Source organism: Capricornis sumatraensis, chromosome 1, assembly GCF_032405125.1.
Source record: "Capricornis sumatraensis isolate serow.1 chromosome 1, serow.2, whole genome shotgun sequence".
NCBI lineage: Eukaryota > Metazoa > Chordata > Mammalia > Artiodactyla > Bovidae > Capricornis > Capricornis sumatraensis.
The window spans coordinates 91,029,974-91,056,418 of record NC_091069.1 but is presented as its reverse complement, the minus strand read 5'-3'; the positions used below and the strand labels follow the sequence as shown (position 1 = coordinate 91,056,418).

Here is a 26,445-nt window from a genome sequence, read left to right as displayed (position 1 = left end):
GGGTGGACTCCGGGACTTGGTGATGGACAGGTCTGGTGTGCTGTGGTTCATGGGGTCACAAAGAGTTGGACACGACTGAGCGACTGAACTGAACTGAATGTGCTTTCAAATATATGAATATAGTTTACTTGCCTCTTTAAAAATTGTATTTCATTCATTATGATATGCATTCTGGAATTGATTTGCTTTTATTAATTTTTTTAAATTTAAAGCACAGATTTCCAGAAGAATAACCCAGTGCATAAGTTAACTGAAGAGGAACTGCTGGCATTTACATCAGTAAGTAATGTCTTTTTCCTTTCTGTTTTTTTTTTTTTTCCCTTGTAAATTATTTTGCCTCTAGTATGTTCTTGCCTCAGATTGCTCATTGAAATCCTGTCACCTAAGGAAATTAAGGCAGAAAAAAAAGCTTATCATTTTAGTTTCCAAGCTGCATATATCTTGATGCTGATTTAGACATAAGCATTTTAAAATTTTTCTTTATTTTTAATTGGAAGATAATTGCTTTACACTGTTGTGTTGGTTTCTGCCGTACATCAACATGACTCAGCCATAGGCTTACACATGCTGCCTCCCTCCTGCCTCCTCCTCCATCCCACCCCTCTAGGTGTCAGAGAGCCCTGGGTTTGAGCTCCCTGCATTGCAGCAAATCCCCACTGGCTGGCTGTTTTACATATAATAATGTATATATTTCAGTGCTTCTCTCTCAATTTGTCCCACCCTTTCCTTTCCACACTGTGTCTGCTGGTCTGTTCTCTACAGACGTAAGCATTTTTGTTTGTACTTGCTTGAATTTAAGGGCAGCGAATAAATATTTCTTGTTCTTTGTTTGATCTTTGCAGGGCCGAGTCCAGTATCTTGCACATAATATGTGCTCGATTAATATTTGTTGACTGAGTAAATGAAGTGACAGAGCAAGAGTTGAATCTTTACTTCAAAGCCAGTGTAATGTGCAACTCTCTTGGTTAAAATTTGAGGGTGATGCTTCATGGATAGGGTGGGACCGAGGGGTTCAGAGAGCGAGGGGCAGAAACCGGATAGCCTGGTTTATGGAGGCTCAGGCAGGAGACAGTGTCGAGAGCAAGGGGCACTTGTCAGTGTTCAGCGGTGGAAAGCAGTCAGGAGGAATTTGATGGCTGGAGTGCATTGCTTATCTCTATGACACATTTGCTGAAATAGCTGGGTAGTCAACTCACTGCAGAGAAATAAGGAGAGAATGGTGTGTGAGAAAATAAAGTTGATAGATAAAGACCACAGTTGGAAAAAATGGCCGTGAAAAGGAAAGATAGGAGAATAGATGTTTGAGGGTTTGATATCAAAGAAGGCTTTTCAGAAGAGGAAAGCCACAGAACAAAGAGGGCAGTTGGTATCTTTAGCTTTATAGATAGAAAGATACACACATCTTTAATGAACCCAAGTTGCTCAAGATACATCATTTTTTCAAAGGCATTTTTATTATCATAGTTAGGGATCAAGTTAGAATTCTGGTGTTTTCTTCCTTTGTTATTTTTCAGATAAGGCAGAACTAAAGTACTTTTATCTGGTTGAAAGAAAGGCTAGCTTACTTTGTGCTGTAAAATAAATTTTGCAAGTTACTGTGTCCTACATACAGTTTGAGAACTGGTTGATGTTAATCTTCTGAGTCCTCTGAGTGCCTGTTGTAGTTTCCCACTTCAGTATTGTTAGAAATCTGCTGATTTTCATTATAGCATATGTGTGTTTAGGTAACTATGTGGAATGCCCCTAATTAGTTGTTACATAAATGGTAAGGAATTTGACAAGTAAAGTGTTAAACCTTTTTTAAAAGATATATTTAAAAAAATATTATGCACCTCTTATTTACTTGTTCAACATAGATTGAATACTTAACACACGCCTTAATACTTAAAACTAAGGCATTGTGCTGGTTATTGAGGATATAGCAGCCTTTTCCCTCTTGGAATTTTCATCAGTTTACATTCTTGTGAGGGAAATACATGGTAGACAAAGACAGATGTCTTGACAGAAGTACTCATTGTAAACAGAAAACAGTGTAGTGGAGTAAGAATGGGTGAGGGGTGGCTGTTTTAGGCGAGACGGCGGGGGAGCATCTTCATGGGAAGGTGATGTTGAACATGAGTCTTCCTGATGTGAGGCACCAGGAAGGACACACGGGGTCTGGTGTGGTGGGAGTCTTGAGTCAGTGTCGGGAAGTACAGAGCTGAATGGGGACAGTCACTGGTGTGTAGCTGGTAAGTGATGGCCCGGGCGCCTGGGCTCATTCTGATGACAGAGGTAGACAGGATGCAGCCTATGACAGGAAGTGTTCCTGTTGGCCTCTCATGGGAAGGTGGTCACAGAAACATCTTCTTGGGATTGGCTTCATAAGCACATTATTGTGGAATATAGATTGTCCACAGTTAACCTGAAATGACATGAAAGTACTCTCATCACATTCAAGCAGTTAACTTAGTTTTTAGTGCTTTTTGTGGATGTGATATATTTCTTCTTTTCTTATCGTTTTTCTGTCCCCACCCCCTTTTTTTTCATTAAATACATTTATTTATGAAGCTGTGCTGGATCTTGAGTTGTGGCATATGGGATCTAGTTCCCTGACTAGGGATCGAACCCAGGTCCCCTGCATTGGGAGCGCAGAGTCTTAGGGACCCTGGTGCCACCAGAGAAGTCCTCCTGTCCTTTTTCCCTGTGCTTGTTGCTCTGTAAAGTGAGGTACAATCCTGCGGAAGTAATTACCTCTAGGAGCCTCTGCTGGTAGGTAGCTCAGCCCTCCTAGCTTGCAGTGAAGGTTGTATTCTCTGGTTTTATGTTTTCCCCCAGGGCTTTATGATACATGATTGTTTTGCTCTTCTCCTCTCGATCTCCTCCAAGTCAGCACTGACCTGAGAACTGATGTCTATTTCAGGAAAAACTGTTCAGTGAAAGTGCTCCATAGTGCCAGTCCTAACACTTTCGAAGAGATGAGTTGGTTAATGCCAAATAAATTTTTAATTGATGAGAAGGAAGGCAAGGAACTTAAGAGTGAGGAGAGCTCTGAGGAGCCCCATGCATACTTTGGGCTGTGTAATACCCATTCCATTCCTTGTCCCAAGTGAAGCTACAGAATACTCCAGAAAAACGCAAGTCAGCTCTCCTTTTGTCATTCAGTCTTTCCACCCTTCCTGTGCATGATTCTGAAGCAGATAATAAGGTGAATTGTAAATGGCCCCTGGTTTCAATAATTTTACTAAAATTTAAATCCTAAATAACTGTATATCCTGTACATAAATATCCTTTATTTATATCCTGTATAACTGCTGAGGAGTGTCTGAGGCAAGAGGGACCACTTTTAGCTGCTACCTTGCTTCTGAATTCTCTTTTAACAAAGATCATATTTGGGCTCACTGTAATTATTTATGTGTATGTCTTGTCTTCCCTTAAGACTCTAAACTTCCAGATTTAGGGACGGTCTCTGTCCTTCTCTGGGTCTTCTACAAGGTCTGCTACAAAGCTTTGCTCATAGTTCTTGCTCAAGAGAAGTATGCAAAATACAGGAATGAATGAAGTATACTGAACCAGGAACTGGAGCTGCACTACTCCACTTAGTTCTCCGGTGTCGGTAGTATGACAGCCTAGTATACAATTGATACCTGGTGTGTCCTTCTCATCTTTCTCTTCTGCAAAATGAGGGACAGCATGTGTCCCTCCCTCGGCACTGAAAACTTGTTCTTAGGGTCAAATTACAGAATGTGTCCGAAAATTCTTCAGAGTGGTAGGTAGAACCTCATGCCCCCATAGCAGTCAGTGGTGAGTCAGGTTATCTGGTCGGTGGTTTTTAGGAGCATACTACTGTTTTCAAGGAATGGGAATTCCTAAGTGGATAAGGGCTGTTTGGAACTGGCTGTAGATGTGGAAGAGAAGGGAATAGAGAGGAGAGAAGCCACGTCCTTTTCCTGAGCATCCATCTCTCTACTCTGGCTGTAGCATGGTACCTGGGGTCTGGAGTAGTGAACTCTTGAGACTGTGAGGTGTCTCTCTCTGTTGGAGAGCAAGTCCAGTAGAAATTTCACTACCCCTACCAGAGGATTGTGAGCACTTGGAGGGACAGGAACCACAGTTAGTGGCCATCTGATAAATACTTAGGAACCAAATGAGTGGCTTCTTGGTTCTGAATTTTGTTCAGTTTTCATCAACTGTCCTAAAGCTTACTAAAACAGTGGTGAAATCTCTTTTCTGGAAGAATTTTTGCCAGTGTTTCCAAGTTGCATGTTGAGGTATGTGTGAGATGCACTGGGAAAAGGTTTTAATTCAGCAGTGGCAGAAGATTGTCCTAAGAGGTACACTTTCCTTTTTTTATTAACATTGTCATTATGTAATGCTATTCCGAGACATTCTTTCCTCACATTTCAGGAAAACTGAATGAGTCATAGTAAAAATAACCCACATTGTTCTAAAGAGCCATTTATGTTGTATTGGCTTGATAATTTAAAATTAGCTGTGTTATCTACGTTATTTCCTTTCAGATGAGCCAAGTCAGTGACATTCAGTAATGCTTTTAATTTCCTTTCATTGTTGAAAATGGGAACAATTTAGTTAATTCATACAGGTGTTTCAGTTTTCATTGGCAAAAGTTTTGCTGAAGTGTGAATTGATACTGGCAGCCTGCCTTCTGACTGTCTGCCTGAAGCCCCAAGGACTCTGTCAATGAAAAATGGAAAAAGACCTTTGGAAGATATACATTATGTTGTATATATTTTCTCTTTTTGCTATTAATTTTAAAGCTATTTAATAATCACTTAACTGTGAACTCAAAAGTGTGCTAGCCATTTTTTACAAATAAAAATGATACTATTTTTTCTTTTAGGGTATTCAGTTCAGTTCAGTCGCTCAGTCGTGTCCGGCTCTTTGTTACCCCATGAATTGCAACATGCCAGGCCTCCCTGTCCATCACCAACTTCCGGAGTTCACTCAAACTCATGCCCATTGAGTTGGTGATGCCATCCAGCCATCTCATCCTCTGTTGTCCCTTCTTCTCCTGCCCTCAATCCCTCCTAGCAGCAAGGTCTTTTCCAATGAGTCAACTCTTCACATGAGGTGGCCAAAGTATTGGAGTTTCAGCCTCAACATCAGTCCTTCCAGTGAACACCCAGGACTGATCTCCTTTAGAATGGACTGTTTGGATATCCTTGCATGGACTGCAAGGGCCTCTCAAGAGTTTTCTCTAACACCACAGTTCAGAAGCATCAATTCTTCAGCGCTCAGCTTTCTTCACAGTCCAACTCTTACATCCATACATGACCACAGGAAAAACCATAGCCTTGACTAGACGGACCTTTGTTGGCAAAGTAATGTCTCTGCTTTTCAATATGTTATCTAGGTTGGTCATAACTTTCCTTCTAAGGAGTAAGCGTCTTTTAATTTCATGGCTGCAGTCACCATCTGCAGTGATTTTGGAGCCCCCAAAAATAGTCAGCCACTGTTTCCACTGTTTCCCCATCTATCTGCCATGAAGTGATGGGACCAGATGCCATGATCTTAGTTTTCTGAATGTTGCTCTTTAGGCCAACTTTTTCGCTCTCCTCTTTCACTTTCATCAAGAGGAGCTTTAGGGTATACTTACTTCTTAATTTTAATTTTTTAAGATAGGCGATATAACTGCGAGATAGCCATGATACTTCTGATAGTTTGTCCTCATGTTACATGATGACATGTCTGTCTGTTTTAAGCGGGGTAACCCAGGATTTTGATTTTCTTTCCGGTTTGAATACTTGTCCCCTCAGGTGTTACTCATGCATTTTAATTTAACAGGTGTTCTGATCATGGGTCTTGTAGCTATATCTGGGTGATAACTTGGTAGCTTTTGGAGAAGGAGGAGATGGGTATGCTTTGTTTCAGTTTGTCAGTAAACTATTTTTAAAGAAAGGCTTAAAAAATATTTTTTGACTGGAGTTGAACTAGATTATTTGTACGTATCTTATTTCAAGAATAGACAGAGAAAGAATGAGTAATAGGATTTGTGGGAGTTTACATGACTCTCTTCTTACCATCATCTACTCTGGTAACTGCTGGACAACTTTCTTCACAGTTAACCATGGCTTAAGCTTAATGCTTATTGGTGGCCTTATTTCTAGCCATGTTGGAGTAACGTACTGGATGTGAACACTTGTAAACAACCACAGATCTGGGGCAAAATATATGAAATAGCAGTGTATAAAAAGGATAAACTTTAATCCAATTTTCTGTTGATGACCCACCTTCTCCACTGGAGAAGAGAATGGCAAACCACTTTAGCATTCTTGCCATGAGAACCCCATGAACATTATGAAAAGGCAAAAAGATATAACACTGAAAGATGAACTCCCCAGGTTGGTAGGTGCCTAAAATGCTACTGAAGAGGAGCAGAGAAATAGCTGTAGAAGGAATGAAGAGGTTGAGCCAAAGCAGGTTGAGCCCAGTTTTGGATGCATCTGGTGGTGAAAGTAAAGTCTGATGCTATAAAGAACAGTATTGCAGAGGAACCTGGAATGTTAGGTCCATGAATCAAGGTAAATTGAAAGTGGTCAAATGGGAGATTGCAAGGGTGAACATCAACACTTTAGGAATCAGTGAGCTAAAATGGACCAGAATGGGCAAATTTAATTAAGATGACCATTATATCTACTACTGTGGGCAAGAGTCCCTGAGAAGAAATGGAGTAGCCCTCATTGTCAACAAAAGAATCCTAAATGCAGTACTTAAATGCAGTCTCAAAAGCAACAGAATGATCTTGGTTCTTTTCCAGGGCAAACCATTCACTATCACAGTAATCCAGGTCTGTGCCTCAACCTAATGTTGAAGAAGCTGAAGCTGAATGGTTCTGTGAAGGACTACAACACCTTCTAGAACTAACACCAAAAAAAGATGTCCTTTTCTTCATAGGAGACTGGAATGCAAAAGTAGGAAGTCAAGAGATACTTGGAGTAACAGGCAGGTTTGGCCTTGGAGTACAGAAAGAAGCAGGGCAAAGGCTAACAGAGTTTTGCCAAGAGAATATACTGGTCATAGCAAACAGTCTCTTCCAAAACACAAGAGAAGACTCTACACATGGACATCACCAGATGGTCAATACCAGAATCAGACTGATTATATTTTTTGCAGCTGAAGATGGAGAAGCTGTATACAGTCAGCAAAAACAAGACTGGGAGCTGACTGTGGCTCAGATCATGAACTCCTTATTGCCAAATTCAGACTTAAATTGAAGAAAGGTAGGGAAAACCACTAGGCTTTTCAGGTATAACCTAAATCAAATCCCTTACGTTTATACAGTGGAGGTGACAAGTAGATTCAAGGGATTAGATCTGATCGAATGCCTGAAGAACTGTGGACAGAGGTTCATAGCATTGTATAGGAAGCAATGATCAAAACCACCCTGAAGCAAAAGAAATGCAAAAAAGCAAAATGATTGTCTGAGGAGGCCTTACAGACAGCTGAGGAAAGAAGAGACGTGAAAGGCAAAGGAGAAAAGGAAAGATATACCTCTCTGAATTCAGAGTTCCAGAGAATAGCAAGGAAAGATAAGAAAGCTTTCTGAACTGAACAATACAAAGAAACAGGAAAACAATAGAATGTGCCAGACTAGAGATCTCGTCAAGAAAATTAGAGATACCAAGGGAAAATTTCATGCAAAGATGAACACAATAAAGGACAGAAATGGTCTGGACCTAACAAAAGCAGAGGATATTAAGAAGAAGTAGCAAGAATACACAGAAGAACTATACAAAAAAGATGTTAATGACCCAGATAACCATGATGGTGTGATCACTCAGCTAGAGCCAGACATCCTGGAGTGTGGAGTCAAGTGGGCGTTAGGAACTATCACTATGAACAAAGCTAGTGGAGGTGATGGAATTCCAGTTGAGCTATTTCAAATCCTGAAAGATGATGCTGTGAAAGTGCTGCACTCAATATGCCAGCAAATTTTGAAAACTCAGCAGTGGCCACAGGACTGGAAAAGATCAGTTTTCAATCCAATCCCAAAGAAGGGCAATGCCAAGCAGTGTTTAAACTACTGCACAATTGCACTCATTTCACATGCTAGCAAGGTAATGCTCAAAATCCTTCAAGCTAGGCTTCAACAGTATCAGTATGTGAATCGAGAACTTCCAGATGTACAAGCTGGATTTAGCAAAGGCAGAGCAACCAGAGATCAAATAACCAATGACCCATTGGATCATAGGAAAAGCTAGAGAATTCCAGAAAAAACATCTACTGCTGCTTCATTGACTATGCTAAAGCCTTTGACTGTGTGGATCCCAACAAACTCTGGAAAATTCTTAAAGAGATGGGAATACCAGACCACCTTACCTTCCTTGCTGGCGACGGAATGAAACACCAACACTGCAGAGTGGTTTGAATCTTTTTACTTTTTTCTCCTCGCTTCTTACAGCTGCTTTACTTTATATCTTTCGCACAACGATCTACAGGGCAAGTTGCCAAACACCATAATTCAGCAACTATAACAGTGTGCAGGCGCAGGGCGAGATAACCTTTACCTTAACTTATTTACTGCAGCTAAGACTTTGTTTTGGGGAACTTCCTTATCAACTTAGAATCCGTTTTGTCCCTGGGTCTGTTCCTTTGGAGGAATCAGAGAAACATCCTTGTGTGCAAGAAATGTTCTTTTCCCACGGGAACAAACAGAGGATTCTTAGCTGAACATCTCGTTTGCAAGAATGTTCAGCCCTGGTTGAGAGTCTCGTTTGCAAGCACTTCTCAACCTTCCTTATACCTTATTCCCTACACTGGGCAGAACATCTCGTTTGCAAGAATGTTCAGCCCTGGTTGAGAGTCTCGTTTGCAAGCACTTCTCAACCTTCCTTATACCTTATTCCCTACACTGGGCAGAACATCTTGTTTGCAAGAATGTTCAGCCCTGGTTGAGAGTCTCGTTTGCAAGCACTTCTCAACCTTCCTTATACCTTGTTCCCTACATTCTTCCTGCAAAATCTGTATGCATGTCAAGAAGCAACAGTACCAGACATGATAAATGAACTGGTTCAAAATTGTGAAAGGAGTACGTCAAGGCTGTATATTGTCACCTTGCTTATTTAACTTATATGGAGAGTACATCATCCGAAATGCCAGGTTGGATGAAGCACAAGCCAGAATCAAGATTGCAGGGAGAAATATCAATAACCTCAGATATGCAGATGACACCACCCTTAAGCAGAAAGTGAAGAGAAACTGAAGAGTCTCTTGTTGAAGCTGTAAGAGGATAGTGGAAAAGCTGGCTTACAACTCAACATTCAAAAGACTAAGATCATGGCATCCGGTCCCATCACTTCATGGCAAGTAGACGGGGAAACAGTGAAAAGAATGAACAACTTTATTATCTTGGACTTCAAAATCACTGCAGATTGTGATTTCAGCCATGAAATTAAAAGATGCTTTCTGCTTGGAAGAAAAGCAATGACAAGCCTAGAAAGCATATTAAAGAGCGAAGACATTACTTGCCTACAAAGGTCCGTCTAGTCAAAGCTATGGTTTTTCCAGTAGTCATGTATGGATGTGAGAATTGGACCATAGTGAAGGCTGAGTGCTGAAGAACTGATGCTTTGAAACTGTAGTGTTGGAGAAGACTCTTGAGAGTCCCTTGGACTGCAAGGAAATTAAATCAGTCAATCCTGCTGCTGCTAAATCACTTCAGTCGTGTCCAGCTCTGTGCGACCCCAGAGACATCAGCCCACCAGGCTCCCCTGTCCTTGGGATTCTCCAGGCAAGAACACTGTAGTGGGTTGCCATTTCCTTCTCCAATGCATGAAAGTGAAAGGTGAAAGTGAAGTTGCTCAGTCGTGTCTGACTCTTAGCAATCCCATGGATCGCAGCCTACCAGGCTCCTCTGTCCATGGGATTTTCCAGGCAAGAGTACTGGAGTGGGGTGCCATTACCTTCTCCGAGTCAATCCTAAAGGAAGTCAATCCTGAATATTCACTGGAGGGACTAATGCTGAGGCTGAATCTCCAATACTTTGGCTGTCTAATGTGAAGCACCAACTCATTGGAAAAGACCCTGATGCTGGGAAAGATTGAAGGCAGAAGGACAAGGGGATGACAGAGGACAAGTTGGTTGGATGGCATCACTGACTCAGTGGACTTGAGTTTGCGCAAGCTCCGGGAGATGGTGAAGGAGAGGAAAGCCTGCGTACTGGAGTCCATGGGGTTGCAAAGGGTCACACACGACTGAGTGATTGAAGAACAACAAAAAGGATGATTAGTCATGACCAAATAGTTCTTATCTCAGGCATGCAAAATTCGTTTAACAGTAAGTAGTCACTGAAGTTCATCTTTTAATACAGTAAAGGAGAAACACTGAATGATTATCTCATTATATTTGTTATTTCAGCATTTGGAAAAATTCAATACTCTTTCATTATTAAAAAAACTTAGTAAACTCTGAGTAGAAGAGAATATCATCAATCTGATAAAAGGTTTCTATGGAAAATCTAGAGTTAAAATCATCATTCATGAAAAACAATTTTTTTCCTCTAAGGTCAGGAAAGTGGCACTTCTTCTTTGAACCGAAAATCCCGGCTAGTGCAATAAGACAAGAAAGAGATACAGAGGGAGTGCAGATTGGAAAGAAATATACAAAATTATCATTATGCATAGTGAAAGCGAAGTCTCTCAGTCGTGTCCAACTCTCAGCGACCCCATGGACTGCGGCCCACCAGGCTCCTCCATCCATGGGATTTTCCAGGCAAGAGTACTGGAGTGGTGTGCCATTGCCTTCTCCATTCTATAGCCATACTTTGTCCCTTATTCTTTCCCCATTCAGAATAGCCAGCTCTAGGACAAAATTACCCTTTTCCCTTTCAGCAGAATATATTTGCACTCCTCATACCTTCTGAAAACACACATCCTGCGTTCCTAAAGCAGCCATGAACTGTCCTCTATATTAGCATACGTCTCAAGGTGGCTCCAGCGTCCGTTTCTCACAGGAAGACAAAGTGAAGTGAAGTCGCTCAGTCGTGTCTGACTCTTAGTGACCCCATGGACTGCAGCCTACCAGGCTCCTCCATCCATGGGATTTTCCAGGCAAGAGTACTGGAGAGGGGTGCCATTGCCTTCTCCAAGTCATTATGCATAGACAACACAATTCTTTACATGGGAAACCCTAAAGAATAGACATGAAAGCTACTAGAATTAATAAGCAACATCTGAGAATACAAGGTCAATATAAAAAAGTCAGTTATGTTTATATATACTAGCAGTAATAATTGGGAAAGTAATTCTAAAACCACACACAGTAGCATAAAGTACCAAATATTTAATGATGAATTTGACTAAACTGTAAGACCTGTACACTAAAAATGACAATTGTTGCTTTAAGAAATTGGAGAAATTTAAATAAATGGAGAGGCTTACCATGTTCATGGATTGAAAGGCTTAATATTGTTGAAGTCACAAGTCTTCCAGAATTACACAGTAATAAATCCAAACCTGAAAGATGGTGCTGTGAAAGTGCTGCACTCAGTATGCCAGCAAATTTGGAAAACTCAGCAGTGGCCACAGGACTGGAAAAGGTCAGTGTTCATTCCAGTCCCAAAGAAAGGCAGTGCCAAAGAATGTTCAAACTACACAATTGCACAATTGCACTCGTCTCACATGCTAGTAAAGTAATGCTCAAAATTCTCCAAGACAGGCTTCAGCAATACATGAACCGTGAGCTTCCTGATGTTCAAGTTGGTTTTAGAAAAGTCACAGGAACCAGAGATCAAATTGCCAACATCCGCTGGATCATGGAAAAAGCAAGAGAGTTCCAGAAAAACATCTATTTCTGCTTTGTTGACTATGCCAAAGCCTTTGACTGTGTGGATCACAATAAACTGGAAAATTCTGAAAGAGATGAGACTACCAGACCACCTGACCTGCCTCTTGAGAAATCTGTATGCAGGTCAGGAAGTAACAGTTAGAACTGGACATGGGACAACAGACTGGTTCCAAATAGGAAAAGGAGTACGTCAAGGCTGTATATTGTTATCCTGCTTATTTAACTTCTGTGCAGAGTACATCATGAGAAACGCTGGACTGGAAGAAACACAAGCTGGAATCAAGATTGCTGGGAGAAATATCAATAACCTCAGATATGCAGATGACACCACCCTTATGGCAGAAAGTGAAGAGGAGCTAAAAAGCCTCTTGATGAAAGTGAAAGAGGAGAGTGAAAAAGTTGGCTTAAAGCTCAACATTCAGAAAATGAAGATCATGGCATCCAGTCCCATCACTTCATGGGAAATAGATGGGGAAACAGTGGAAACAGTGTCAGACTTTATTTTTGGGGCTCCAAAATCACTGCAGATGCTGATTGCAGCCATGAAATTAAAAGACACTTACTCCTTGGAAGAAAAGTTATGACCAACCTCGATAGCGTATTCAAAAGCAGAGACATTACTTAGCCTACAAAGGTCCATCTAGTCAAGGCTATGGTTTTTCCAGTGGTCATGTATGGATATGAGAGTTGGACTGTGAAGAAGGCTGAGCACCGAAGAATTGATGCTTTTGAACTGTGGTGTTGGAGAAGACTCTTGAGAGTCCCTTGGACTGCAAGGAGATCCAACCAGTCCATTCTGAAGGCGATCAGCCCTGGGATTGCTTTGGAAGGAATGATGCTAAAGTTGAAACTCCAGTACTTTGGCCACCTCATGCGAAGAGTTGACTCATTGGAAAAGACTCTGATGCTGGGAGCGATTGGGGACAGGAGGAGAAGGGGACGACAGAGGATGAGATGGCTGGATGGCATCACCGACTCGATGGACGTGAGTTTGAGTGAACTCCAGGAGATGGTGATGGACAGGAGGCCTGGCATGCTGCGATTCATGGGGTCGCAAAGAGTCAGACACGACTGAGTGACTGAACTGAACTGAAATCCAGTAGCAGTCAAAATCCAGGTTACCCTCCCCCCCCCCGCCCCACCAACCTTTTGTTTTTCTTAGAAATTGACTGGCTGATTCTGAAATTTTTTGGAGTGCTTCTGTGATGACCAAGTAAGTTCTTTGGAAGCATTTGTCTGCAGATAACAATTATAAGCTATGGACAAAAAAAAAAAAAAAAAATACTACCTGATGACATTGGGATATACGAATGACCCGTAAAGAGAAGCTAAGATGGTTAATATCACAAGTCATTGGGAAAATGCAAATTAAAACCACAATAATATACAACTGTCTACCACTTAAATGGTGTGTTACCATGTGAGGCAGTTGAAATCCTCGTACATGGTAAATGTAATGTGACATAAAATGGCACCACCACTTTGGAACACAGTTTGGCATTTTCTCATGCAGTTAATCATCAGTTCCACCTTCAGGTATTTATCTATGTGAAATGAAAACGTATGGCTGCACAAAAATATACACAAATGTTCATAGCTGTTTAATTTGTAAGAGCTTAAAACTGGAAACAATGGAAGTGTCTATCAACAGGTGAATGATAAACTGCACTATATGAATTTTACAAATAATGATAAGCTAAAAAACAGTCTCAAGATTCACATGTTTTTATAGTATACTTTATAACTTGCATTTTAGCTATGCTTAATCTTCTTTGTGTATCAAATAATAAAAAAGTCTAAAAACCATTATCCACAGTAGCAAGATCATTTAAATCTTTGATGAGCCATTTTAAAGAATACACAGCACTGACATCATTGTGTACATTCTACTTTTAAAGTGAATTTTACTGTTTTTTATTAGGGTGGTGAGAGGCAGAATCAGTAATGTGAAGGAAAAAACCTTACTTCAGTCCGTCTTCCAGTCCCCAGATAGGAGAAATATAAGGGGATTATAGTTAAGATGGTAACACATTCGATATGGAGGAGTCTTATTCAAACTCATGATTTTGTGCTTCTGCTTTTGGCCATCATTGAAACTAAAAGTGTTAGGCCATCTGACATTATGAATTAACGTTGTGTTAAAGGATGAAAAATTCAGTTCAAAAATAATTTGTGAGATTTAAGTATACCTGCTTTTCATGACCGTGTGAAAGGTACATCTGGCATTGCTGATGAAATAGCATCTCCAGAATGCAGGAGATCGTTCTTTTTTGAGGCAACTGAATGACTACCAGCTCGATCTCCCTGGTGTCTGCTTTGTATATAAAAATTTGCAGAGTGGAGAAAAGAGTTTTGAGAGCATTGTAATAGCAGGAATCCAGAATCTCAGGATTTGCCAAGCATGCTGCTAGATACTGTGGAAGAAATAAAGGAATAAAGCGTAAGACTTGCCTTCATGGAATTTTTAATTTAGCCAAGATCCGATAAACTTATGAAAATGTAATTAACAATACCAGGCAATTTAAATTATATTGATAGCACAGATAAATCCCTAACTGTTTAGAAAATAAGAAAATATTTGGAACAGGGCAGTCAAAGAAGGCTTTGTTACCTCGGGGAGGATTAGAGCGGTCTTGAAAGACAGAAGGGATCTAGATGGAGTGATAATGTGCGCAAAGGCAAGGAAACGGGTGAGCCGTGTGGCTTTGTTGGGAGGTTGGTTTAGAGCAGTATTAGGACTTGGGGGGAAAATAGTTTTGATTTTGAAATGGTCTACAGAGCAAGGACAGAGTGTTTGTACCACTGTTCTTTGTCTACTGGGAGTAATTTATAGACTGCATTTGGAATTTAAGCTTACTGTCATTTGGTACTGATTTTAACAAATGAATGCTCTTTTAAATTGCTCATTAAGAAGGGGGAATAATTCTGCTTTTTATAGTGTTTCTTTGATCCTTGCTTTTATAAGGTCAGCCTGACCTGGGTGGGCATCATTTGATTTGGCTTCAGTATAGCCAAGCAGTTATACACTCACAGGAGAAATCTGAGTTGCTTTGATTTATATGTGGAAAAAGCAACTATCTGGAAAGCTCCTTCATATTTAAAGGAACAGACTGGCTGTCTGTCCTGTAAAGGGTCCTAGTGACCTCTGGAAGAAGAATGTTTGAAATGTTCAGTGATAAGAATGAAAGGAAATTGTCTTTTATAGAAATAACACTCCAGGTCCTCTTTGATGGTGTTATAGAATTTTCTTTGCTACTTTTCTGGGAGTGAGGGCAGAGTTGCATATGGTGGGAAATTGTGAGCTAAATAAAATCATGCCTGACTATATAAAACATGTCATAGTATTAAATTTTACTTTTTAGTGTGAGGTAAAGTGTAATAACACTTTACACATTGACTTCCATTTCAGGTAATGGCATTTCCTCAGATGGTAGATGATTAAAGCTCCTTTTTAAAATCTGAGCCCAAGCATCAGCTCAGGTGGCATATCTCAGTGAGAAACTCCTGCTGAGGCATGCAGAGCCTGCTTCTTTTTGTTCTCAAGGTATCTTGTTACACTCCTTATCAACAGTTGCTGAAGTGGATTGATTCTTTAACTTATAAAACATTCTAACTATAAATAAAGGAGTTTATTTCAACTTTTACTGCAGCAATAGAAATATTAAAATGTATATGAAAAGTTATACACTTGTAAAAGCCTGCTGGCTCAATGAATCACCTTTTGGAGGTTTTGGTCAGTGAGATGTGAGCAGTGAGAGAACTTTTAAGAGACACACAAATGTTACCATACACTTTTTAGGGGGTTTCTGACCTCTGCCCTGGTGTGTTGATGTGTTCAAGTGGTGGAAATTCCATCTTACATACAAGTTTATTTGCAAATGTTGTCCTGATTCTCAAATTGCTTCCGGTTGAACACACCAAATTTCTTAAGTGTCTGATTTTCACTGTATTTTTAGATAGTACCCAATTTAGTGAGGCAGTATTTAATCAGATTGCTTTAGTTAATAAATTCCAGGTAAAAATAAATGAACTTGTAAAAGACACCACTTGCAACTGCATGATTCCATTTGTATGAAGTACCTAGAGTAGTGAAATTCACAGGAACAGAGAGTAGCATGGCAGTTGCCCCTGAGTGGGGTGTGGACAGTGGGGAAATGTTTAATGGGTATAGAGTTTCAGTTGCAAGATGAGAAGAAATCTAGAGATTAGGTGTACAACTATGTGGATATATATAATTAAACTGTACACTTAAAGATGCTCAAGAAGGTACATTTTATGTTATATATATCTTACTGCCATTAAGAAAATTAAAGAGCTTCTTGATAAAGATGAAAAGAGGAGAGTAAAAAGCTGGGTTAAATCTCAACATTCAAAAAATTAAGATCATGGCATCTGGTCCCATCACCTCATGGCAAATAAATGGGGAAACAATGGGTACAGTGGCAGACTTTATTTTCTTGGGCTCCAAAATCACTGCAGATGGTGACTGTTGCCATAAAATTAAGATGCTTGCTCCTTGGAAGAAAAGCAATGACAAACCTAGACAACATATTAAAAAGCAAAGACATTATTTGTCTACAAAGGTCTGTATAGTCAAAGCTATGGTTTTTCCAGTAGTCATATATGGATGTGAGAGTTGGACCATAAAGAAGGCTGAGCACTGAAGAATTGATGCTTTTGAGCTTTGGTGTGGTGAAGACCCTTGAGAATCCCTTGGACTGCAAGGAGATTAAACCAGTCAATCCTAAAGGAAATCAACCCTGAATATTCATTGGAAGGACTGATAGTGAAGCTCCAATAGTTTGGCCACCTGATGTGAAGAGCTAACTCATTTGAAAAGACCCTGATGCTTGGAAACATTAAAGGCGGGAGGAGAAGAGGACGATAGAGGTTGAGATGATTGGATGCCAGTATTCATATACAGTACTCAATATTGAAATTTCAGGTCTTCTCAAATTAACCTCCGTTATCAATGCAATCCCTAACAGAATCCCAGTGGCTTGATTTTTGTTGTTATTGTTTCCCTTGTTGCTGCTGCTGCTGTTCTTTTGATTTTGTGGAACTCAAGCTGACTTTAAAATTCACATGGAAATGCAAAGGGCTAAGAATAGTTAAGGGAGACATGAAGAACTGAAATGGAGTACTTAGGTGGGCAGATACCAAGACTTATTATAAAACTGTATCAATTAAGATAGCTTAACATGTAGTGGTTCTTGGACTGGCAGCATCAGCATCACCTGGGAGCTTGTTAGAAATGGAATTTCTCCTGCTTCACTTTACACCCTGTTGAAGCCGAGTCTTTGGGGTTGGGGCCAATGAGTCTGTGTTTTAACAATCTCCCTAGATTATTCTTGTGCACTTTAAAGTTTTAAAAACACCGAATTAAGACATTTTGACACGAGGAAATAAAAACTAACCAGTGGAACAGAGATTCCAAAAAACAGAGCTATACATACGTGGTTCATCTGACTTATGTCAAAGTTGGCACCGCAGTGCAGTGGGGAAGGGGTAGGCTTTTCGATAAATGGTACTAGATGGTTTGTATTTGTATATAGACAGTCTGTCTTAACCCCTATATCATACTGAATATACAAAAATCAATTCCAGATTGAATATGTTGAAGTGAAAAGCAGAACAGTAAAGTTTTTAAGAGGAAACTATAGGAGAACATCTTTGAGACTTTAGTCAAAAGCAACAATAAGGCTCTAACCATAAAACAAAAATGATAAACTAGGTTATTATTAATATTTAGCACTTTTTAAAAATTAAAAGATGCCATTAATATCTGTAAGGCACTTAGACCAGTGCCTTGCCAACACAAGTATGTGTTGTGTAAGTATTTGTCAAATAAGAATAGTAATCTATCACCCTCCTCCAACAAAAAGACAGAGGGCTTGTGTCCAAAAAATAAGAATATTTAACAAATTATCAAGAAAAATTTTGACAACCCAGTAGAAAACAAGAGGCAAAGGACTTCAGTAGGAACTTATGAGAGGACTAAAATGGTTATTAACATATTAAAAGGTGCTCAACTTTATTAATCATTAGAGAAATGTGAATTTGTTACAGACATACAAGTTAACCACATGTAATACCACTAAATATTCCCCAGAATAGCTAAAATACAAAAAAAAAGCAGTGTTGAGTGTTGCAAGGTTGTGAAGCAACAAGAACTCTAATGTTTCTAAAAAGAGTGTAAAGTAGAAAATCTGTCAGAAGATGGGCGTATTCATGAAAGCTCAATACTCTGACCTAGCAGTTTCACTCCCAAGTATTAATGCAAGTCTAACAGAAATACGTGTTGAGCAAAAGAACCTGTTTTAGAATGTTCATGATGGCACATTCTGATAGCACATCAGAATATGCATTGGACATCTGGTAGTTCCCAGACTACTAAGTCACTTCAGTTGCGTCCGACTCTATGCGACCCCATAGACAGCAGCCCATCAGGCTCCCCCGTCCCTGGGATTCTCCAGGCAAGAACACTAGAGTGGGTTGCCATTCCCTTCTCCAGTTCATGGAAGTGAAAAGTGAAAGTGAAGTCGCTCAGTAAATACCTAAATGCCCATTAGCAGTATAATGGTTAAATAGATTGCATATTGCAGTGAAATATTATTCAGCAATAAAATGAACATTCTGCAGCTATACAGAGCATTAAAGCATGTATCACCTGTTTAATTTTCTTTTTGTGTATCCCATATTCTGATTGAGTCTTCCCTTGTGGGCAGCAGTGCTTTGTAAGATATATTAAACAAAGCCTATCTGCAATTACTTCCTTTAGAAAGACTTTCCCAAGTGAGACATCTCCCAGCCAAATGTAAGATAAATGCATTCTTCAGTGATATCATTATCCAGCCAGTTCTTTCTTTGAAGCTTTTCAAATGTCTGTTTTTCAGATTGCATTTTACTTTCAGCATTTAGTGAGAATGTTTTGCTTGACCCTCACATTAAAGTCTCAGGCAAACTCTTGTTCTCATGCCAGCATAGAAAACAGTCTGAGTTGGTCGTTTTCCTGAGGCAAATATCCCCCCACCTCCGCTTTGGTGTACAAATCTTTTAAAGCTGGAATTTAACTGACAAACCTACCGCCTGCACTGGTCTGCCCCTTGATGTTATTAGTAAAGTGACTGTGTGGCTGGGAGCTGAGTTTTCTTCAATCTTCTTAAGAGTCCCAGGCTGGGTCTGAAAATTAAACTGACAAAGATTAACAGGAAAAAAGCACACACATTTACTTAATATAGGTTTTGTGTGACATGGGAGCCTTCATAAGGTTATAAGACCTGAAGAAACAGTTCAGTTTGAGTATTTTATGCCTGGTGGCTCAGACGGTAAAGAATCTGCCTGCAATGCGAGAGACCTGGGTTTGATCCCTGGGTTGGGAAGATCCCCTGGAGGAGGGCATAGCAACCCACTCTAGTATTCTGGCCTGGAGAATCCCCATGGACAGAGGAGCCTGGAGGGCTACAGTCCATGGGGTCGCAGAGAGTTGGACATGACTGAGCGACTAAGCACCTGCTGGGTTTGACGAAGTGTGGGCAGTCATGGAGGAATATGATAGGGCAAAGGTAAGGATTGTAAACTGGGGGAGACTTAGGAAGGCTTGTTGGGATTCTCAGCATCCCTTTGTCTTCAGAGATAAGAATGCTCCTTTCCTCTGGATGTGAGGGGGTGGGCACCTCTCACAGAGTTTTATGACCTATTTCAGAGGTTAAGGTCAGAGTGATCTTCCTGCTTCTGCTGATTCCTCAGGGTCCTTCAGCTGAAAATACTAAGTATGCGTGGGTGCCCTATTTTGGGAGTTGCCAATGGTTAGGGCCATCACCTGTGCCCACTCTGGATGGTGCCTTTCTTCTGAGGGTGAGAGAAAGCTTTGTAGGAGGAGAAATCCCAGTGGTAGAGGATGTGTTTTTCAGTAGGTACTCTCAGAGGCTTTTTAGCATCACCTGTTCATGCTTATCGTTCATAATCCTCACAAGTTTGTGAGAGATGGGAATTACTGTTCCAATTGTAGAGAGATGAAAATTGAGATCCCAAGAGGTGAGGTGACTTCCCAGCTAATCACCTCCCTGGGATTCTGATCAAGCTCTGGCTGACGTGAGATGATCTGCCCTGTTTTACAGAGTCTTTTCCTAGGTGCTCTTCCGTGATGTCATGAGGTTACAGAGACAGTCCCTTTAATAAAATGAAGAGAAAAAAGGCCACCCACTGTGGGTAGGAGAATCACTATGCAGATTGACTTACTGAAAAAAGTTTCATTCTTTGTTTTGAACTTAGTTACATTAATAGAAGAATAAGATTACCTAATAGTCATTGCATTAGAATGTACATTATCTGAGAGCAGGGACCTTGTTTGCCTTGCTTATTGCTTTGTCCCTGGGGCCTTGAGCACATTGCCTTGTGCAGAGTAAGTGCTCAAGTGAATTAATGAATGAACACACTTCAGTAAGAATGAGTTCTTCTGATTCTCTTTCTTCCTTATTTGTATATTTTTTGTTTACTCCTTCTACTTCCCTTTAATAGAGCAGTTTCCTAAAGTTTTTTTTTCTTTTTCTCACTGAATGCTCTACTTACATTGTTTTACCAGTGTTGACTGGGTACTGTCATCCACTTCCTTGGAGAAAGTGTTGAGAAAACAATAACAGACGTTCTGCGGCCAAAAAAGGTGACATCTTGCTATTTGCAACAACATGGATGGATCTAGAGGGTGTTATAAGTCAGACAAGAAGGACTACTTGACCTCACTTATATAGTGACCCTAAAAAACAAAGCACAAACAAAACGAAACAGACTCATAGATTCAGAGAAGAAACAGGTGACTGCCAGGAAGTGAGGTGGGGTGGGCAAAATAGGTGAAGGAGATGAACAGTTACAAACCTCCAGCTATATAATGAATAAGTCATGGGGATATAATGTCTTTGTATGGGGAAAGATGCTTACTGGACTTCTTGGGGTGATCCCTTTATAATGTATGTAAATGTCAAATCATCATGTAGTACTCCTGAAACTGAAAAAATATTGTATCAACTGTATTTCTGTTACAAAGTGAAAATGGTTGCAGCTTATGCCAAAAAAAAATGTTGTTTTTGGGAATCAAGTGACCCCAAAAGTATTAGAATCAGCTTTTGCTACTAATGAAGGTGTGACATTGAGCACGTAACCTAATCTATTGTTTTCTTTTTTATTATGTCACGCGAGTGTATGTTCCTCGGTTCTTTGTCTTGTCACAACAAAGGTATGGAGCGACAGACATTAAAGCCCTCGGCGCGTCACAGCTCTGAGGTCTTGTACAAACCGTGTTATAGCTCTTAGGCGAATCAGTGTTACAGCTCTATTTTATTTAGAAGATAGCAGGAGAATCCATCCTCAAAGCGTGAGGGCATGCCAACCCAAAGACGTGAAGGGAAGAGAGTGGAGGAGCGCGTGGGGGAGAGGGGAGAGAGGGAGAGAGAGAGCACGCAGGCACACAGGAGAGAAAGAGCAGAAAAAGCGCTTTGGCTCCTCCTTGTATATGTTTTTTTCCTCCTCCTGGGCCTGCCCTGTGCAAATTCGGCTTAGCCAGGAGTGCTATTTGTTCTACCTGAAGTCTTCACTCTGGTCCTTGGACCTTCTTTCGTTCTATTTTCGTGGGCTTTCCCCTTCCTTGTCTTTTAGCCACCGTCATTTTGGACTCCTTTTCCCTGTTCTACCTACCTAACAATTATAAGAAAGTAGGCCTAGATTTGGAGTTGAAAATTCCAGTACCCATAGTGGCCAGGCAAATAATAGAAATGATGAAAGTGAGCTGGCCACTCATGGTACAGTAAAGAGTTGGAGAGACTATGATAGAGTTTATACTCCATTGAAGGACTTATTGCTAACTTTTAATGAGAATTTGGAGTTATTAGTGCTTTTAACCAAAAAACAAATAATTGTGTTGCTTCCCTGGTGGCTCGGTAAGGAATCTGCCTGCCAGTGCAGGAGACAAGAATTCATTTCCTACGTCAGGAAGATCCCCTTGAGAAGGAAATGGCAGCCTACTCCAGTATTCTTAGCTGGAGTGTCCCATGGATAGAGGAGCCTGGCAGGCTACACTCCATGGGGTCGCAAAAGAGTTGGACACTTCTTAGCCACTAAACAACACTTGTATTAGCTTAGCTTTGTAATTCTTCAATTTGGCTATGTCTTAGAATTATTTGGAGAGTGTTTGAAAAAATACTGATGCTCAGATCCTGCTCTCAGAGGTCTGATTTACCTTTTAAAATACCAAAAGCTTCTCAATATGCCAGCAAATTTGGAAAACTCAGCAGTGGCCACAGGACTGGAAAAGGTCAGTTTTCATTCCAATTCCAAAGAAAGGCAATGCCAAAGAATGCTCAAACTACTGCACAATTGCACTCATCTTACATGCTAGTAACGGAGAAGGCGATGGCAACCCACTCCAGTACTCTTGCCTGGAAAACCCCATGGATGGAGGAGCCTGGTAGGCTGCAGTCCATGGGGTCGCTAAGTCAGACACGACTGAGCAACTTCACTTTCACTTTTCACTTTCATGCATTGGAGAAAGAAATGGCAACCCACTCCAGTGTTCTTGCCTGGAGAATCCCAGGGACGAGGGAGCATGGTGGGCTGCCGTCTATGGGGTAGCACAGAGTTGGACACGACTGAAGCGACTTAGCAGCAGCAGCAGCAGCAGCAGCAGCACATGCTAGTAAAGTAATGCTCAAAATTCTCCAAGCCAGGCTTCAGCAATATGTGAACCGTGAACTCCCTGATGTTCAAGGTGGTTTTAGAAAAGGCAGAGGAACCAGAGATCAAATTGCCAACATCCGCTCGATCATGGAAAAAGCAAGAGAGTTCCAGAAAAACATCTATTTCTGCTTTATTGACTATGCCAAGGCCTTTGACTGTGTGGATCACAATAAACTGTGGAAAATTCTGAAAGAGATGGGAATACCAGACCACCTGACCTGCCTCTTGAGAAATCTGTATGCAGGTCAGGAAGGAACAGTTAGAACTGGACATGGAACAACAGACTGGTTCCAAATAGGAAAAGGAGTATGTCAAGGCTTTATATTGTCACCCTGCTTATTTAACTTCTATGCAGAGCACATCATGAGAATCGCTGGACTGGAAGAAACACAAGCTGAAATCAAGATTGCCGGGAGAAATGTATCAATAACCTCAGATATGCAGATAACACCACCCTTATGGCAGAAAGTGAAGAGGAGCTAAAAAGCCTCTTGATGAAATTGAAAGAGGAGAGTGGAAAAGTTGGCTTAAAGCTCAACATTCAGAAAATGAAGATCATGGCATCCGTTTCCATCACTTCATGGGAAATAGATGGAGAAACAGTGGAAACAGTGTCAGACTTTATTTTGGGGGCTTCAAAATCACTGCAGATGGTGACTGCAGCCGTGAAATTAAAAGACGCTTACTTCTTGGAAGAAAAGTTATGACCAACATAGATAGTATATTCAAAAGCAGAGACATTACTTTGCCGACTAAGGTCCATCTAGTCAAGGGTATGGTTTTTCCTGTACTCGTGTATGGATGTGAGAGTTGGACTGTGAAGAAGGCTGAGCGCTGAAGAATTGATGCTTTTAAACTGTGGTGTTGGAGAAGACTCTTGAGAGTCCCTTGGACTGCAAGGAGATCCAACCAGTCCATTCTGAAGGAGATCAGCCCTGGGATTTCTTTGGAAGGAATGATGCTAAAGCTGAAGCTCCAGTACTTTGGCCACCTCATGTGAAGAGTTGACTCATTGGGAAAGACTCTGATGCTGGGAGGGATTGGGGGCAGGAGGAGAAGGGGACGACCGAGGATGAGATGGCTAGATGGCATCACGGACTCGATGGACGTGAGTCTGAGTGAACTCTGGAAGATGGTGATGGACAGGGAGGCCTGGCGTGCTGCGATTCATGGGGTCGCAAAGAGTCGGACACGACTGAGCGACTGAACTGAACTGAACTGAATGCACAGCTAGGTTTTGAATGATTCATTGGACTCTAGTTAACTAGGACTTTTTTTTTTTATATATATAAGTAAATAAGGATGTAGTCAACTGTCAGACAATTATGCCTTTTGCCTTTCTTCGAAGCAACCTTCACTGTAAGTTACTGTTGGGGAATGATCACTCAGGGTCACTGTTGGTTTCCATGTCATCAGCAAAGAGCTTAAATTGTGTTCATTATAAGTCCCTACTGTATCAGGATACATTTTTCCTCTGTTCTTGTGCACCCAGAACTCACTCACCCTCACCCCGTGCATTTGTGGACAGATTCAGTGGTTTCTACCACACTCTCTGAACTGATGGTGGTCACAGCTTTCTCTGGGTCTAGGTTTCAGTGTGTGCATATTCATGATTTTCTTATAAGCCAGTCTTTCTTACGATGTCCCTCTAGGATAACATTTAATTAAAATTAGAGACTCTCTACCCTAACCAGGACTAGAAAGCGTTCTCAAAAATGTTAGTATGGTTTCCTTAAACTTTGATGTGCCTTTGCATCAGGAGATTAAGGTATTTTTTAAGTAAAAAGGTACTAGATTTCCAATTATTTGTTTTCATTTGTGAGTTTGGATAATTTTTAAAAATTTATTTCAAATTTGAGAAGTATGGTCTTTAATATTTGTAAAACTTATGAGATAAAAAAGATGTATTAATTAATGGTAAGATTTATTCCATTTACTGTTTTGATTATCTGGAAATAATTCTGATTCATTCCTTAAGGAATTTAATCAGTTGAACAGGTCAGCTCAGTTAAGTAATGATTCTGCTCAAATGAGCACATTCTTTTCCAAAAACATTTGAAAGCACGTGTTGTCTTTTATTTTTCGCTGAGATGATTTTCAAATCGTCACTCAATTGTATCCTGATGTATTAATTTTGTTATATTCAGAGTGGATTATCCAGTTTATCTATTTCTTTTGTGGTCTTTTTTTTCCCCCTCCCCATCAGTGTTTACTTTCACAACCCAAGTTCTGGGCCATTCAGACATCAGCTTTGATCCTCCGGACAAAACTTGAGAGAGGAAGCACACGCCGAGTGGAACGAGCAATGAGGCAGACACAGGTAAGAATTAAAGTTGCAATTCTTGTTAGTTTTCCAACTCTTTATTGTTATCAATAACCATGCATATTTATTATGAGTATAAAATAATGAGATGGCTTTCATTTTACTCAAACACATTTTATTGTTTGAGAGTGTTGTTCTAGAGTTTGCTTGACTCCAAAGCCCAGTGACTCTGGTGTTTAACCTCTCTAAAGGAAAGCTGTTTCTCTGTTCAACACTTCTGACACCAAGTGTGTGGGTGTTTCCAAACCAAGTATGTCTTTACTTCCCTGTGGACATCAACTGGGTGTCCTGCAGTTTAATTCAATTATGACACTACGTGGAGTTAGTACAAACCCCATACATGAAGGGCTTAGTCCCATAAGACTGCCTCCCTTTTCTGATTCTGATTTCAAGTCTAATACTTCTGACTGAATGGCTATAAACTAGGAGTTTTCATGACCTCCTTCTCAGCTCAGGTTTGATCATTTGCTAGAATGGCTCACAAAACTCAGGGAGACACTTAATTACTATTACTGATTTATTATAAAGGATATAAATGAGCAGCTGAATGAAGAGGTTTTGGGGCAAGGTCTGGAAGGGTCCTGAGCAGAGGAGCTTCTATCTTTGTAGAGCTTAGGGTGCCCTGCCCTCCTAGAACTTGGGTGCGTTTACTACCCTGGAAGCTCTGTCTATTCATTCTATTAATTTTAAGAGTCTGATATTGAAACTCCAACTAAAAGTGGGTTGCTGTTCCCTTTTCCAGGGGATCTTTCTGACCCAAAGATCGAAGCTGGGTCTCCTGCATTTAGCAGGAAGATTCTTTGCAGTCTGAGCCACCAGGGAAGCCCACTGTAGGTGGTGGTGGTTTAGTTGCTTAAGTCATGTCCGACTCTTGTGACTCCATGGACTGTAGCCTGCCAGGCTCCTCTGTCCATGGGATTCTCCAGGCAAGAATACTGGAGTGGGTTACCATTTCCTTCTCTTTTCTTTATCAATCATGAGAGCACATCTTTTCCTTCTTTGCTTTAGTATGGTAAAAGCAATATATTATACATATAATCCAAATATGAGGCAAATTAATTGAAACCTCATACATTCAAAGTGAAAGATAAAGTGTTAGTTGCTCAGTCATGTCCGATCGTTTGCAACTCCACGGAGCCCCACCAGGCTCCTCTGTCAATGGGATTCTCCAGGTAAGAATACTAAAGCAGGTAGCTATTCCCTTCTCCAGGGGAGTCTTCCTGACCCAGGCATCAAACCCAGGTCTCCTGCATTGCAGGTAGATTCTTTACCATCTGAACCACCAGGGAAGCCCTACATACATTCATCTAACTTTTGTTCAAACCAAAAAAAAACTTGTGTAAACCAGATGTCATCCTTGTCTGATAATATTCATATTAATGTTAGATAAACTCAGCTCAGTTGCTGAGGATTAATGTTGTTACTTTATGTTCACTATTAAAATAGTTTTGCTGCTGAATTTTAATTACCCAGTTATCTCTTAAACCAGTTAATTTAAATTTAAATCTGCCCCTCTCCAGGTGGTTGTGCCTCTGAAGATGATTTCATGGCAGGAATCTTTTCCTTCACCCTTGAATTTCTGGGAGTTTGAGATTGTAGCAGTTTTCTGT

General features: G+C 40.5%; 1 protein-coding gene across 1 annotated transcript in view; it reads left to right on the top strand.

Moving 5' to 3' along the window:
• Nucleotides 1–26,445, top strand: part of TTC27 (tetratricopeptide repeat domain 27) — a 179,311-nt gene that overhangs the window by 46,764 nt on the left and 106,102 nt on the right. Inside the window, exons 9-10 of the mRNA XM_068977494.1 lie at nucleotides 213–279; nucleotides 24,719–24,832. Of these exons, the coding sequence (XP_068833595.1) occupies nucleotides 213–279; nucleotides 24,719–24,832 (181 nt within the window). The remainder of the gene's footprint in view (nucleotides 1–212; nucleotides 280–24,718; nucleotides 24,833–26,445) is intronic.